The 13,975-nt window shown below is 37.0% G+C and overlaps 1 protein-coding gene across 1 annotated transcript in view; it reads right to left on the reverse strand.

The window, feature by feature from the left end:
* Window positions 1-13,975, reverse strand: part of ANKAR (ankyrin and armadillo repeat containing) — a 46,314-nt gene that overhangs the window by 19,125 nt on the left and 13,214 nt on the right. Inside the window, exons 5-11 of the mRNA XM_058188656.1 lie at window positions 13,172-13,349; window positions 10,813-11,026; window positions 7,129-7,336; window positions 4,251-4,459; window positions 3,344-3,448; window positions 1,175-1,419; window positions 68-236 (exon numbers count right to left, since the gene is read on the reverse strand). Of these exons, the coding sequence (XP_058044639.1) occupies window positions 68-236; window positions 1,175-1,419; window positions 3,344-3,448; window positions 4,251-4,459; window positions 7,129-7,336; window positions 10,813-11,026; window positions 13,172-13,349 (1,328 nt within the window). The remainder of the gene's footprint in view (window positions 1-67; window positions 237-1,174; window positions 1,420-3,343; window positions 3,449-4,250; window positions 4,460-7,128; window positions 7,337-10,812; window positions 11,027-13,171; window positions 13,350-13,975) is intronic.

Genomic DNA, 13,975 nt, shown 5'->3' on the forward strand with positions numbered 1-13,975 from the left:
AAGTGCTCAGTAAGCTATGTCATTCCCTTAAAACCGATTAGCCAATTTTACTATTTTTTGTTTTTACCTGAATCTGAACGTAAGAACTGGACAAGTGGTTCAATACCGAGCATTTCTTTCACTTTCAGCTGATTCTCTTTATTATTCTTGCATAACACTCGGATACAGCTCATTACATTCACAAGCAGATCTTGTAAGTCATAATCCAACAGATTGATGAGAGCAGGAATTCCACCCTACATTTAAAAAGTTATAAGGGACATAGGCAAAAGTAGAATAAATAAGAACCGAACAATACAATGGGCTGAATCTAATAAAAATCTCAATTTTTCACAGGGTGGAAAGGCAATCTTCCCTAATTTACTCCTTCTCTCCACAGTTCTTGAGTTCTCCTGGAATATAGGGTGGGAGGAGTGGGGTTTGTGGTGTCTTCCTTAGTCTTGATGTGTCAGTGGGATGAAAGGAAGGGAAAAATTCAGTGAGGATCACTCTCCTTTTCTCTACCAACAGAAATATTCTATCAGAACTCTAGCATAATAAAAATAAAAACCTCTGGATTCAAGACAATCTGTCACGTTAAATACATAAAGTGTAGTGCACAAAACAGAATCCACCTTCAAGATTGCATACTTTCAACTCTTGAGGATCCTTCTCCTTTCCTCCTTCAGCTTATCACATGGCCACTTTTCAGCACATGGCCATTTTTAAAAAAAACAAATCAGTGTTTTTGTTGTCCAAAGATGTGATTTAAAAATTCCATATCCTAAGGCAAGCAGAATCCCAATGATCAAGAGTAACCTTAACTACAATTAAAATTAGTTCAAGATGTAGCTCAGCAATCATTAACATTGGGGCAGAAATTCATTTCAGAGGCTAGTGTAGAAAGAAAGAGCTACAGTCAACAGGCATGTTCCTGATTTCTCAAACCCAGACAACAACAACAACAACAACAACAAAAGTCACAGTTGTGGCTGCAATGTGAAAGCAGAACTCAGAAGTGGCCAAATCCACTCGGACAGGCCTCTACTTTATAATACTCATAAACATTAAACAAGTGTCACAAATAATAAAAGGTGTGTCCCTTACCATGGAAAAGCACAACTTTCTTATTTAATTAATTTATTAAAGAAGGGCAACCACAAAAGTGAACATTTTCCCCCCTGATTAGATTTACCAGTTCAGCGATGATGACTTGATTATTATCCAGCTGGGCAATATCATATAAAAACACTGCACAACGAGACAGCAGTTCGGGTTCTTCCATAGACAAGAGCTTAATTAACACGGGAATGCCTCCTGCTTCTACGAAGGCTCTGACAATTGAGTCATTGGTGGAGATGTTACTTAGCACTCCCAGAGTGAGGCACTCCAATCTGATGTCTTCGCTCTTCAACAAGCTGATTAATGAGGGTATGGTACCTGCCACCAAGAACAAAAACAACCCACCAGTTACAGCAATGCAATATATCGTGATTCTCTCCAAGGTTCTGACTTCTTTAGGTGAATATAGCAGAGATGGAAGGTAAATTCCTTTAGTTAAGAACTTCTGAGAAAAGCAAGGGAAAAATGCAGTGAAATCTGAAGGAGGAATGACTGGCACTGCAGAATGAATATATACTGTATATGTACTGCAAAACTGGGTGCTTGAATGTTACAGCACATTTTTGTTAGGAATCCTGACTCTAGTGGGATGCTATTTGGTTTTGCCTGAGGCCGTAAAATGGCTTAAATGGCCATTATATAAACTTATGCAGACAAATAAGCCTCACAGAATATGCAAATCCTTAAACTTTGCTTGCTATTTTCTTCCTTGCCACTGAACCAAATAAGATAAAAAGCCTTCTATGCTTTTGCCATGGGAAAGCATATAATAAAGTAATCAGCAATATTTTCTATTGTACTTCCCTTTTTTTTAAATTTATCCATGCCCCTACATTTCAAGGAATTAATATTTGTATACTGATATCAATGTCTTGAAATGCATATTTTTGTTTTGAAAATTTGCAAATATACGATTTTTTTAATTGTTTTAATTAGGTCCTCTGGTAAGTTATTTCCAGAAATATTTTTAATATTTGTATAAACTTTTCCCTAATATAAATTTGTTTATTGGGAAAGTTATTAAATATAACATCAGGGTTATCAAAAGCCACTGAAGGCTCCAGGGGAACTAGATGAGCTGTATTTCCAGTGGTGGAATTCAGCCAGTTCGCACCACTTCGGGAGAACCGGTTGTTAACTTTCTGAGTAGTTTGGCAAACTGGTTGTTGGAAGAAATCATTAGGGCAGAGAACTGGTTGTTAAATTACCTGAATCCCACCACTGTGTATTTCCTATATTTTTCTTCAGTCAGAGCTCATCTAAGCGCCTCAATCTCTCAGATAAAAAGCCCAATTGAAATGGATCCAGATAATATTACAGAGGTGTGTCTGCAGCTGTGAAATTACTTATTTATTTATTTTATTTATTTTGTCACATAGTATATATAAGCATAAGCATGTAATAACTATACAATATATAAGCATATATATAAGTATGAGTATGTAATAACTATATTAATTGGATATAATGAAAGAAAACAATAGGACAGGAACGGTAGGCACACTTGTGCTCTTATGCACAAAACCTTTTCCTTTATCTTTTCCAGAAATGAAATGCTTGAGGCTAGACTATTACCTGCAATGACTTCCCAGGTAAAGGAAGAGTATCTTTTCAGAAAGCTTTGAGAAATGTTTCTTTTAAGCAATTTAGTTGGATCACTTTAAGTGACATTCCACACACCCCCCACTCCATTCCTGCCAAGGCTAGGAATTACATTGTCTAAGAAGATGATAAAAGGGTCACATGAAGCTCCTCTACATCACCACTTTTAGTCAAAGAAAACACCAAATGTGATAGGCCCTGTTTTATATTTTATGGTTATGGATTCTTGGCCTAGTAGGGAATTTCAGCATGGACATTAAAGTGCCTTAGGACACAAATTTTAAGTAACCAAAAGTCATGCCATCCATTTCAGGAAGCCAAACTGTTAGGCTACAGATAAATAGTGTACTAGAACAGCCCCCCCAACCTTTGGGGCACCAGGAACCGGTTCCATAGAGGGCAGTTTTTCTGCAGACCAGACCAGAGGGACGTGGTTTCACTTGCTGCACAGATCGGCCTTTGCTCTCTTGCACAGCCTGGTGCCTGGTGGGCTGAGGAATCAGTGCTGGGCCATGGCCCAGGGGTTGGGGACCTCTTTCTAGAAGACAGAGAAGTCGGCTTGATCTCTTTCACTATGTTAAATTATTATTAAAATAACTTCTAGCAGAAAAAGTGACAAATGGTGCACATGATATCTTACCTGCCTGCAATATACATGACCAGTAATCATCTTTGGCAAGACAAAGTACTTCTAAACACTGTATTGCCATTCGTTTCCTAATACAGGATTCGCAATTCAGCATACCTGTTAAGATTTTTAACAATAATTTGTTAACACTTTGATGTTTCTGCTCTAGAAGACCATGACATCCACTGATTGTGTTAAGGAGATGTTCTTGCCTGTGCAAAATAGCCACTATTGAAAGCACAGTGGAAAACGAAGACTACATCCGTGATGGGGAAATCATGAGTATAGAATGCTATTATCTGTTCCGGCTATCCAAAAAAGGTGGCTTGTATTAACAATGAGGCAAACCAGAGGTAGAGATAGGTCTTTTGCAATATTATCTTTGTTGAATAGGAACCTCTCATCAGCTGCTGTAGAGCCTGTCCAGAATGTTGTTTTTTTAAAATCACATCACCCTCATGTTGTCACCAAAAGAGAGCTTTAGCCATCCAGGAGAAGGGAAGCACTAATCTGGCATATGGATTATGGCTCAGTGATTAAAGATGCTGAGCTTGTCAGATGGAAAGCTGACAGCACAGGTTTGAGATCCAAGCACCCACATGACTTGGTGAGCTCCCGTTACTTGCCTCAGCTCCTTCTAATCTGGTATTTCAAAACAATGTGAAATGTGAGTAGATAAATAGGTACCAGTTTGGTGGAAAAGTAATAGCGTTTCGTGCATCTTGGCTTATAATCATGCTGGCCATATAATCATGGAAGTGTCTTCAGACAATGCTGGCTCCCTTGGTTAAGAAACAGAGATGAGCACCATCTCCTAGAGTTGAACACAACTGAGCATGGGAAACCTTTACCTTTTTAATCCCACTCTGAAACTTTTCAGTGATTTAATCAGAATTACTACAGTATATAGGACACTTACCAACAAGGGTTTTCCAAACTGGGAGAGCAGGGTTATTTAACTCAATTAGATGCTTCAAAACCTCTGTGTGGAAGTTCAGTGCAGCCAAATGTATTATGTTATTTCCTTCACCGTCTTTTTTTAGCCAGTCGGCATTAAGACAAAACAAATACTTGATACTATCTAATGCTCCAGATACAGCTGCAAGCAAAAGTGGTGTGGAATGATATCTATTGACAGAAAAAGAACAAAACACTGTGGTATGAAACAAACTGAACCAAATGGAAAGGAATACACTGGATTTTATTTCATGTACAGGTATTCCTTGATTTAGGATGAGTTGCTTAGCAATCATTCAAAGTTACGATGGCCTCCCCCAAAGGTACTTATCAGAGGTGGGATTCAGCCAGTTCTGTCCGGTACGGATGAACCAGTAGTGGCGACTGCGGGAGGCTACGCCCACCCACCTGGATGTAATGCATGAGCTCTCACATTTGCGAACTGTAAGTGAATCCCACCACTGGTACTTATGACCCGGTTCCAAAGTTCTAATGGTTGCACAAGGAAGCTGGCCTGCATTTACGGGCATTTGCAGTGTCCTCCAGTCATATGACTGCATTTTACCACATTTTTGTTGAAAACTATTGTTTACAAATATGTCCCATAATGAACAAGGGCTTCCCTTCATGACCACCATAGTCACTTTACAACCACAGGGGGGAAAAAAGGTTGTAAGAAAACAGGTCTGGTCACATGGTCACTCACTTTTATGACCATCATGATTTAGGATTGTCACAAGCAAACTCCATTACAGCCATTAAGCTGTGGACTACCTGTACTTCATCTATCTAAAAAAACTCAATAAAAGTCTAAGTAAAGAAATTAAATGGCACATTAGTATATTGATAAAAAAGCTCTAATGAGGCCTCTGAGACTATCAGATGAAACTCATTTTTCTGGTGAACTATACCAAGACTCAAAGGCAAATATCATTTATTCAGGGATTTCAAATTCAAGGCCCCCCAGGCCGGATCCTGCCCGTGGGGTGCTTAGAGCTGTCCCGCTGTCCCACCCTGGAAACAGCGAAGGACCGGCCCGTGGTGCCTCTGCTTGCGAGCTCTGTTTTTGCTGGCAGAGGGTTGCAGGAGGCTGTCACAGCCGAAAACGGAGCTCAGGAGCCCGTTTTCACTGGCAGAGCATTCGGGCCGCCACAGGCGCCCCGACACAATTGATGTCGAACTGGCCACACCCACCCTGGCCATACCCACCCTGCCCCCCCGAAGTCAAACACAACCCTGATGCAGTCCTCAATGAAATCGAGTTTGACACCCGTGACCTGTGTCAAGGGTTAGGGTTTTTAGCCTCCTTAGAAAAATTTCTGTAAGGAGGCTAGCAGAATTTGATATCCTTTTTTTCAAAAAAAAGTCTATTTCTATTTCTGTTCTAAAAATATTCCTCTCAGCTACTCTTCCTAGGATTTATTATTAAAACAAGGTGTCGAGCTAGATACAATTTGCACACAATAAGACATTGGTATTTTGACTTAGGAGCAACCTTATTTGACTTGGTGCTAGCACAGAAGATCTGTGCATATATAGGTAATCCTTGATTAATGACCGCAATTGATCCCAAAATTCTGCTAAGTGAGACAGTAGTTAAGTGAATTTCGCCCCATTTTACGACCTTTCTTGCCACTGTTGTTAACTGAATCACTGCAATTGGCACAGCTATTAAGTGAATCTTGCTTCCCCATTGACTTTGCTTGTCAGAAGGTCGCAAAAGAGGGTCACATATCCATGGGACACTGCAACTTTCGTAAATATGAACCAGTTGCCAAGCACCTGAATTTTGATCACATGGCCTTGGGGATGCTGCAACAGTCATAAGTGTGAAAGTCACTTTTTTCAGTGCCTTTGTAACTTCGAATGGTCACTAAACAACCTGTTGTAAGTCAAGGACTACCTGTATAAGCATATGTATTCATTGACTGGGCCTCACTCTATCTGCCCAGATTCCTTACTATCATGCTTTTGATTGTTGTTCCATGTTTGAGGGCCAGTTGCCAAAATTTTTGCTTCCACCCTCTCCCTATGCCTCTGTTCAGGCTTCCTTTCTACTGAAGATCCTCTCTGGATCCAATTCAATGTAGGTAACAGGGGCCATGGTGTGGCTCAGGCTGTAAGACAGCCTGTTATTAAAACACAGCTGCTTGCAATTACTGCAGGCTCGAGTCCCAACAGGCCCAAGGTTGACTCAGCCTTCCATCCTTTATAAGGTAGGTAAAATGAGGACCCAGATTGTTGGGGGGGCAATAAGTTGACTTTGTATATAAATATACAAATAGGATGAGACTATTGCCTTACACAATGTAAGCCGCCCTGAGTCTTCGGAGAAGGGCAGGATATAAATGTAAACAAAAAAAAACAAAAAACAAAAAAACAAACAGCTCACAACCACATCCAATTACTGTATATAGCTGCCCAGAGTCACTTAATTGAGTTGGACACTATAGAAATTGAATAAATACCACAGGTCTCCTCACTGACCTCCCTTCTGGCTTCACAGCAGCCTAGAACCAACCCAATCATTCCAACCACCCAATCAGTGGTGGGTTTCACAAATTCTTGCCACAGGTTTGCCGTGTGCACACACGCTCGCTTCGTGTGTACACCTTCTGTGCATGCACCTGACCTTGAAAACGTGGCTAAATAGGACGGCATTACGCCAGGGCAGAGGGGTGAAGGTTTGCTTGAACTGGTATGAACTGGCTGACTGCCACCTCTGTACCCACTCCTTCTTCATTCTCAACTCTACCAGCTTCCTAAACCCAACAAGAGACCTGTCTCTGGTCTCCCCCACTCCCAACATTCTTCCTGGATACCCGCTTCTGCTTACTCACAGAGATTGAGTTTCCGCCTCTATCAGCTCTGCGTCTTTTCGGTAGAGGACTGTAATACAGGCCACGTTGTCATAATAGGCAGCAAAATGGATCGGCAACCATCCTCGGTCATCGGGTATTTGGTAATCTGCTCTTAAAGCCAGAAGGAAATGAAGCGCTTCAAGGGAACCGCACTGGGCTGCTAGATGCAAAGCTGTGGGTCCCCAAGCTGATAGACAACAAGAGGCAAGAGTGACCACTGGCCTTGAGGAAGTAAAGCAAAATCTCTATAGAGTAGAATGATTACGTGCTAGCTATGTATTGGTGCTGTGTTCATCATTTTGTTTTTGTGTAATTAATATTAAAGTTATGTTTCCCAAAGCTGTATTTGTTATTATTGCTGCCGCTCTTGATGTCAGAAAAGCAACACAGGCAGATAAGCCTAAAATGAACTGCATTCCAGCATTTAATAATTCAAAACAAAACAAAAATAAATTTTCTGCAAATGGCGGTCCAAATATAAATGATATATATTTGTAAATTTAGAGCGGATGTGTTTTTACAGTCTGATAAAAGTATAAGAATACTTTATGACAGACTTTTCTAGCTGAGGGTTCCACTGGCAAAATAGGGATGATACTCCAAAAAACAGGCAGATGGTGGGACCAGAACAAAATGGAGTCGACATTGAATGGAGACAGGTTGAAAACAAATTTTGATTTCAGAGTGAGAAGACCTGTGGTATTTATTTGTTTTTAACCTTTCCCCATTCCATGTTGACTATGTTCTCGTCTCACCATCTGCCTATTTTAATTAAAAAGAGTGAATTTGAATTTATGAAGTACTGGTATATTTAATGATTTTCACTTTGCATTGTATAAAACAGAAGATGTCAAGTGGCACTAGGAGCTGTTTCAGCTCTGGTACTCCAACTTCCTTCTCCTGTTTTATCTTATACAATTTGGAAACCTGATAACTTGTAGTTAAAATGCATGGATGATTAGCACCTTAATGTGCATAAGCAAAATATCAATGTCAAGGTTAAGTATGCTTAATTCTTATATGTAATTTCAAAGGGACAGATGAGAATACATAATGTTATTAAATTCTTTCCTTTGAAATAAATGGATTTGGATCCACATGCTTCTTTTGAATGGATTGTACTCAGGATTTCTTGAAATAGAGTAGAAAGGGCAGTCAAATGTGAAAGCAAGAGAGATAGCTGTTTGGATTTAATACCAAGCCAGATCTAGTGCAACTAATTTACCTTTCACAGGGTACCAGTTGAGATAATTGTTTAAGGCAATTAGAAAAACCTAAATTACTTCATTATCATGTTCTAATTGTATGATATATGTATTTTTAAAAAACTTAAAAGTCATCTCTCATTTTCATTTTTGGGATCTCAAAAAAGGAGATTATGGACTTGGAGAACACTGCAGTGTGTATATAGGACAGAAGCGTGGAAATCATTACAAAATGATTCCATTACCAATTGTCATATCCAAGGATACATTCTGTACTGCTATTTAAGAAAAAACATTATCCTGCTATTCCATAATTCTGCTCTTAACATACACTTCCACACAATGGAAGAAACTGTAAGAGTACAAAAGAAAATTGCAAATGGGACATGATTACTAGTATCCTCTGTAAAAAAAAACAACTCAGTGTTTGAAATAAGGCAATGTGTCTTACAAAAACACATTGTACCTATTATTACCTATTAACACCCTTAATAGGTACAATGTTAATCCTGAATTTATTTACAACTCACAACTTCTTTCTCCAATTATGACATCCTTTTCTATGAAGGCAGGTGTACCTGAAATTAAAAAGATTCACTCTCAGGTCAGAGTTATAATTTCTACAGGTAGTCCTTGACTTACAACCATTCTTTCAGTGACCATTCAAATTTATAACGGCACTGAAAAAAAGTGACTTATGACCAATTTTCACATATTGCACCATCCCCATGTTCATGTAATCAAAATTCAGCTGCTTGGTAGCTCATAAGACAGCTGCAGTGTCTCAGAGTCATGTAATCACCTCTTCCGACCTTCTGACAAGCAAAGTCAATGGGGAAGCCTGATTCATTTAACAACCATGTTACTAACTTAACAACAGCAGTGATTCACTTAACAACGGTAACAAGAAAGGTCGTAAAATGGAGCAATTTAGCAACTGTCTTGCTTAACAACAGACATTTGGGGCTCAATTGCGGTCATAAGTCAAGGTCTATATCTATCTATCTATCTATCTATCTATCTATCTATCTATCTATCTATCTATCTACCTACCTACCTACCTACCTAAACACTACCGTAGCTGTAATATGATAAAAGCTACATTGACATATCACACTTAGCTACAATGTTATTTTGACTTAATATTACATACAAACAAAATAATCTCAATTATTCAGTTTTCAGGGCTTCCACAGAATGGTGTAAGCTTCACTTTAAATTAGTTTGCCCCCAAGCTGGTTATCGAGCAAAATTTGATTTTTGAAATAATGTTTCACATAACATTGGATTTGAATGTATGAATGCTCCTGCAATGCTTCCACCTATTCGAAGACCTTTGTTTGACTAGTACTAAATAAAGCTAAAGCTTTATTTTATATAACAAGAGGATAATAGATTTATAACATACCACTTTTTGTTTCTGGTTTTTGGAAACGTTTTCCTGGAAAAAAAACCCAAGCCAAATTACATTGATATTGTTACTGTTACTACATTTTTATATGATCGTTTGTGTTAAAGCTGTTATTATATGACAATTAATAAATAATACATTAATAACAGATTTGGCAGAGATAAAAAGATAAATTCTAAACATTGCCTATTTATTTCTAGGTAAAGATTGTGGAATGACAATCTTAGGGTGATTAAATAGGTGATTAATAGGTGAGGATTAAATGACTTGTGTATGTCTTGCTGTTTTAATTTAATTTGTTTTCTTAAAGAAAAGTTTACAATGGCTTAGTTCATATATTCAACTAAGCCATAATGTGCTTTGACTTTGGTTTAGATCTTAACTTGAAGCTTAGCCTTTAATGACTTTTCTCAACAATGTTTATCAAATCTGACAAAGCATAATTTTGTGTGAACCCAAATATTGAAGCAAGCATTTAAACCTTGGGTGCTTAATTAGGATAAAAATGGAAAAACAACATGCCAAGTTGAATAAATTTCTCTAATCAGATGACAGAATGTTAACTACAATGTTGAGAACAGATATTGAACGTGAATACCGCATCGATAAGTTATTAAAAAATTTCCTGACAGTTAAAATAATTGATCAGTGGAATGACTTGCCTCCAGAAGTTTTGAATGCTCCAACACTGGAGGTTTTTAAGAAGAGATTGGATAACCATTTGTCTGAATTGGTATAGGGATTCCTGCCTAAGCAGGGGGTTGGACTAGAAGGCCTCCAAGGTCCCTTCCAACTCTACTCTTCTCTTCTCTTCTCTTCTCTTCTCTTCTCTTCTCTTCTCTTCTCTTCTCTTCTCTTCTCTTCTCTCTCCTCTCTTCTCCTCTCCTCTCCTCTCCTCCCCTCCCCTCCCATTCCATACTCCATATTTATTTCTTGTTTTTTTATATAGCTTCCAAATTCAGACTTTTAGTGTTTCATATAAATGGGAAGGGGTAGAAATTTGGGACTCACAACTTGTTGGCAGCATCTTATCTTTCTTACCGTGGCTCACTGGAATAGAACGCCTTTGATTAATAGTTAGATGTAATTTAACCACCTGAGCTATAATTGCCACACGGTTGTAAATAGCAGCATGATGGATGTATGCATAACCATAATCATCTGTAATAGCAAGACTGTTGATGGAGGTCCTACGGCAGAAGGTAAGGAAGATGGCAGCCAGTCCTCTATCAGCAGCAGATTTCATGCCAAAATTCAGGCTCTAAAACCACAGAAAGGAAAACAGTGAAGATGCTATTTACACTTCAGTTATGATTCCTTCTTGGTTTCAAGTAGTTACATATGATGCTATAGCCTTGGGGGGAAATATAGTAATTTAAGATGTAATTGTGATAATAAGTATGTCGAGACAGCAGAATAGAAGAGAGAAAAACTGGAGAAAATAACAAAATACAAAGATCTGCAAATAGAAGTCGAATGACTGTGGCAAAAGAAAGCAAAAGTAACATTAATATTAATAGGTGCCTTGGATGCAATCCTAAAACAACAGGAACACCATTTCAACAATATTGGAATTGACAAAATCAACATCTGTCAATTGCAAAAGGCAGTTTTACTTGAACCAGTTACCTCCTGCCATGATACCTTTACTACCAGTTGCTTATTTTAGGTCCTTGAAAGAACTAGGTGAATTTTTTTAAATTTAAATTAAATTTAAATTAATTTAAAAATTAAAAATGCACCCTAAACATCTGGCTGACTGTTAAGACTAAACATCTGACTGACTGTTCAGACAACCATTATATAATAATATACTTTGCATCTTTTTTTCTGTTGTCGTTTTTAACTTTTAAAGCACATTTTATGGGTACTTTTGAGAATGTATTCATAGTATAATCATGTCTGTATTTTGTTTCTTTCCTTTTTCTTTCCTGTTATTATTTTTAAAAGCAATGTAAAGTAAAAAGATCTAATTATGATGCTGAATTGTATTAAAAATATGAATTTTGACATTGATTAAAAATGCTGGCTCTGTTGAACCAGGGTTTCAGCAAAATAAATAAATAAATAATTCTATATAGCTGGAAACAAATGTACAGATCTGATATTAAAAATTGGATTCATGGAATATGTTATCAACTGATGAAATTATTTACATTCTAAAAATGATATGGCAATTGAAGGGAGTGATAAGGAAAGAAATTGTGGTAAATGTAGGAAGAAATTCTACAGATCTCAGACACTGCCCCCTCCAGTCCTCAAGAAAAAAATATTTTCTGAATATGAAACTGGCCACTGGTACCTTTCTTTTCAAATATAAGCAGGGTCTTATATTTGGGAAGATGTTTGCTATTACATGACAGAAAGAAAGATTTGAATTCTCCTCTAGCATATGTGCACATCTATTAATTATTATATGCCTCAATTCCCAAATGAAGCTAATTAGTTTTTTTTTTTAAAAATGGGAGTTTAATTTCAAAGACCACTTTAACATTGTTTAGTTTGGCCATCCAGTGCAAACGTTGCTCGAAAATGAAACAGTAAGAAACCAGGATGCCCATTCATCACTTGAAAATTGCAATGTGTGAACGAGTTACCACAAATAACCCAACAATCAGAAGGTCATTTACAAAATTGCATTGGGCTCTTGAACATTTAATAATTTTGCACCAAAATTATGAACCCTTTATTATTATTTTTATTTTTTTTTATTATTATTATTATTATTATTATTATTATTATTATTATTATTATTATTATTATTATTATTATTATTATTATTATTATTATTTTTATTTTTATTTATTTATTTATTTATTTATTTATTTATTAATTTATTTATTTACACAAAATGACAGTATACACAGCAAACGAGATAACTATGCTGGATTTCGTATCACAGATCACTAGTCGAACACTTCCCAAGCGTTTAGGGCTGCGTGATGTATTGGCGAATTATACGAGCAGATCCCAGTAAGGTGGCCTTCTGCAGCTGACCAATGGTGATCTTGTCAGCGCCAATTGCTTTTAAGTGCTTGCCTAGGTCTTTAGGCACAGCTCCCAGTGTGCCAAGTTGTTATTGTTGTTGTTGTTGTTGTTGTTGTTGTTGTTGTTGTTGTTGTTATTATTATTATTATTATTATTATTATTATTATTATTATTATTAAACAGCTGATGAATTGTAGAAGCCCTGTTCTATTATGGAGGTTAAATACAAAGTCAAGGAACAGAAAGGAAAAGTATTAGTAGAAATGAGACAGAAACTGGTTTTGAAGAACAGTAATAAAAATTAGTTTTTTTGGTGATTAATACATATGCTTTAAGATAATTGTCACAGTAATAAGAATATAAATAAAAGTTTTTACAGACTTGTTCTCTAGGATATATTCAAACCCTTAAAACATACCTTACATTTAATAGCTTTCCTATAACCAAATCTTTTCTTGAATTGATCCATTGCTTGCGTGTCAGTTAATGGAAGCCTTTTTGGTTTAAGGGTGCTTATCACTTCATTGATAGCTCCCCACCACTGACTTTTAAAAAGCATATAAAAAGCTTCAAGCTCAATGCCGATTACGTAGTATCTGTTTTGAAAAAGAAGCCACATTACTTTAATAAGCAAATCTTTTAACACATCAAATTGTGTCTATATATTTAACAATGCTAGCTTTGGAAGGAACCTGCATGATCTTTCTATCAAGCATAATCTATATTTATCAGTCCTAAATAAAATTATTTCTACTTCATCTCTGACAGGCAAATTGGCTGGCGGTGGGGTGTATGTGGATCTAGCAGTCTCCAATACTTGGATGGCAGTGTGGCTGGCTACAAGCTGTATATGAATTTAATTAATTCCACTCAATCAACCTGGCCAAACTCAATGGCCTGCAGATTTCTTAAGATTACAGCTTTGTAGTATTAACTTTGTAGATGTGAGTTTTAATTAAACCAAGTTATTTGGAAGGCAGCTAATTAGAGAAAACTGATTCATATACCTCCAGTGAGGGAGAGGTGACATGAATATATTAGAATACAATTATATTTTAATTTATCTCATCTTCCCTTTCTTGACAGAATATATGGTTCCCATATATTTTAACTTGATAAATTATAACTCTTGTACTAATTTCAGCGAGAAGAATTCAAAGTCACTCAGTAAATCTTATGACTTGTGAGAAATTTTAACTTGCACCTCCTAGTCAAACTCATA

This window comes from Ahaetulla prasina, chromosome 1 (assembly GCF_028640845.1).
Source record: "Ahaetulla prasina isolate Xishuangbanna chromosome 1, ASM2864084v1, whole genome shotgun sequence".
Classification (NCBI taxonomy): Eukaryota; Metazoa; Chordata; class Lepidosauria; order Squamata; family Colubridae; genus Ahaetulla; species Ahaetulla prasina.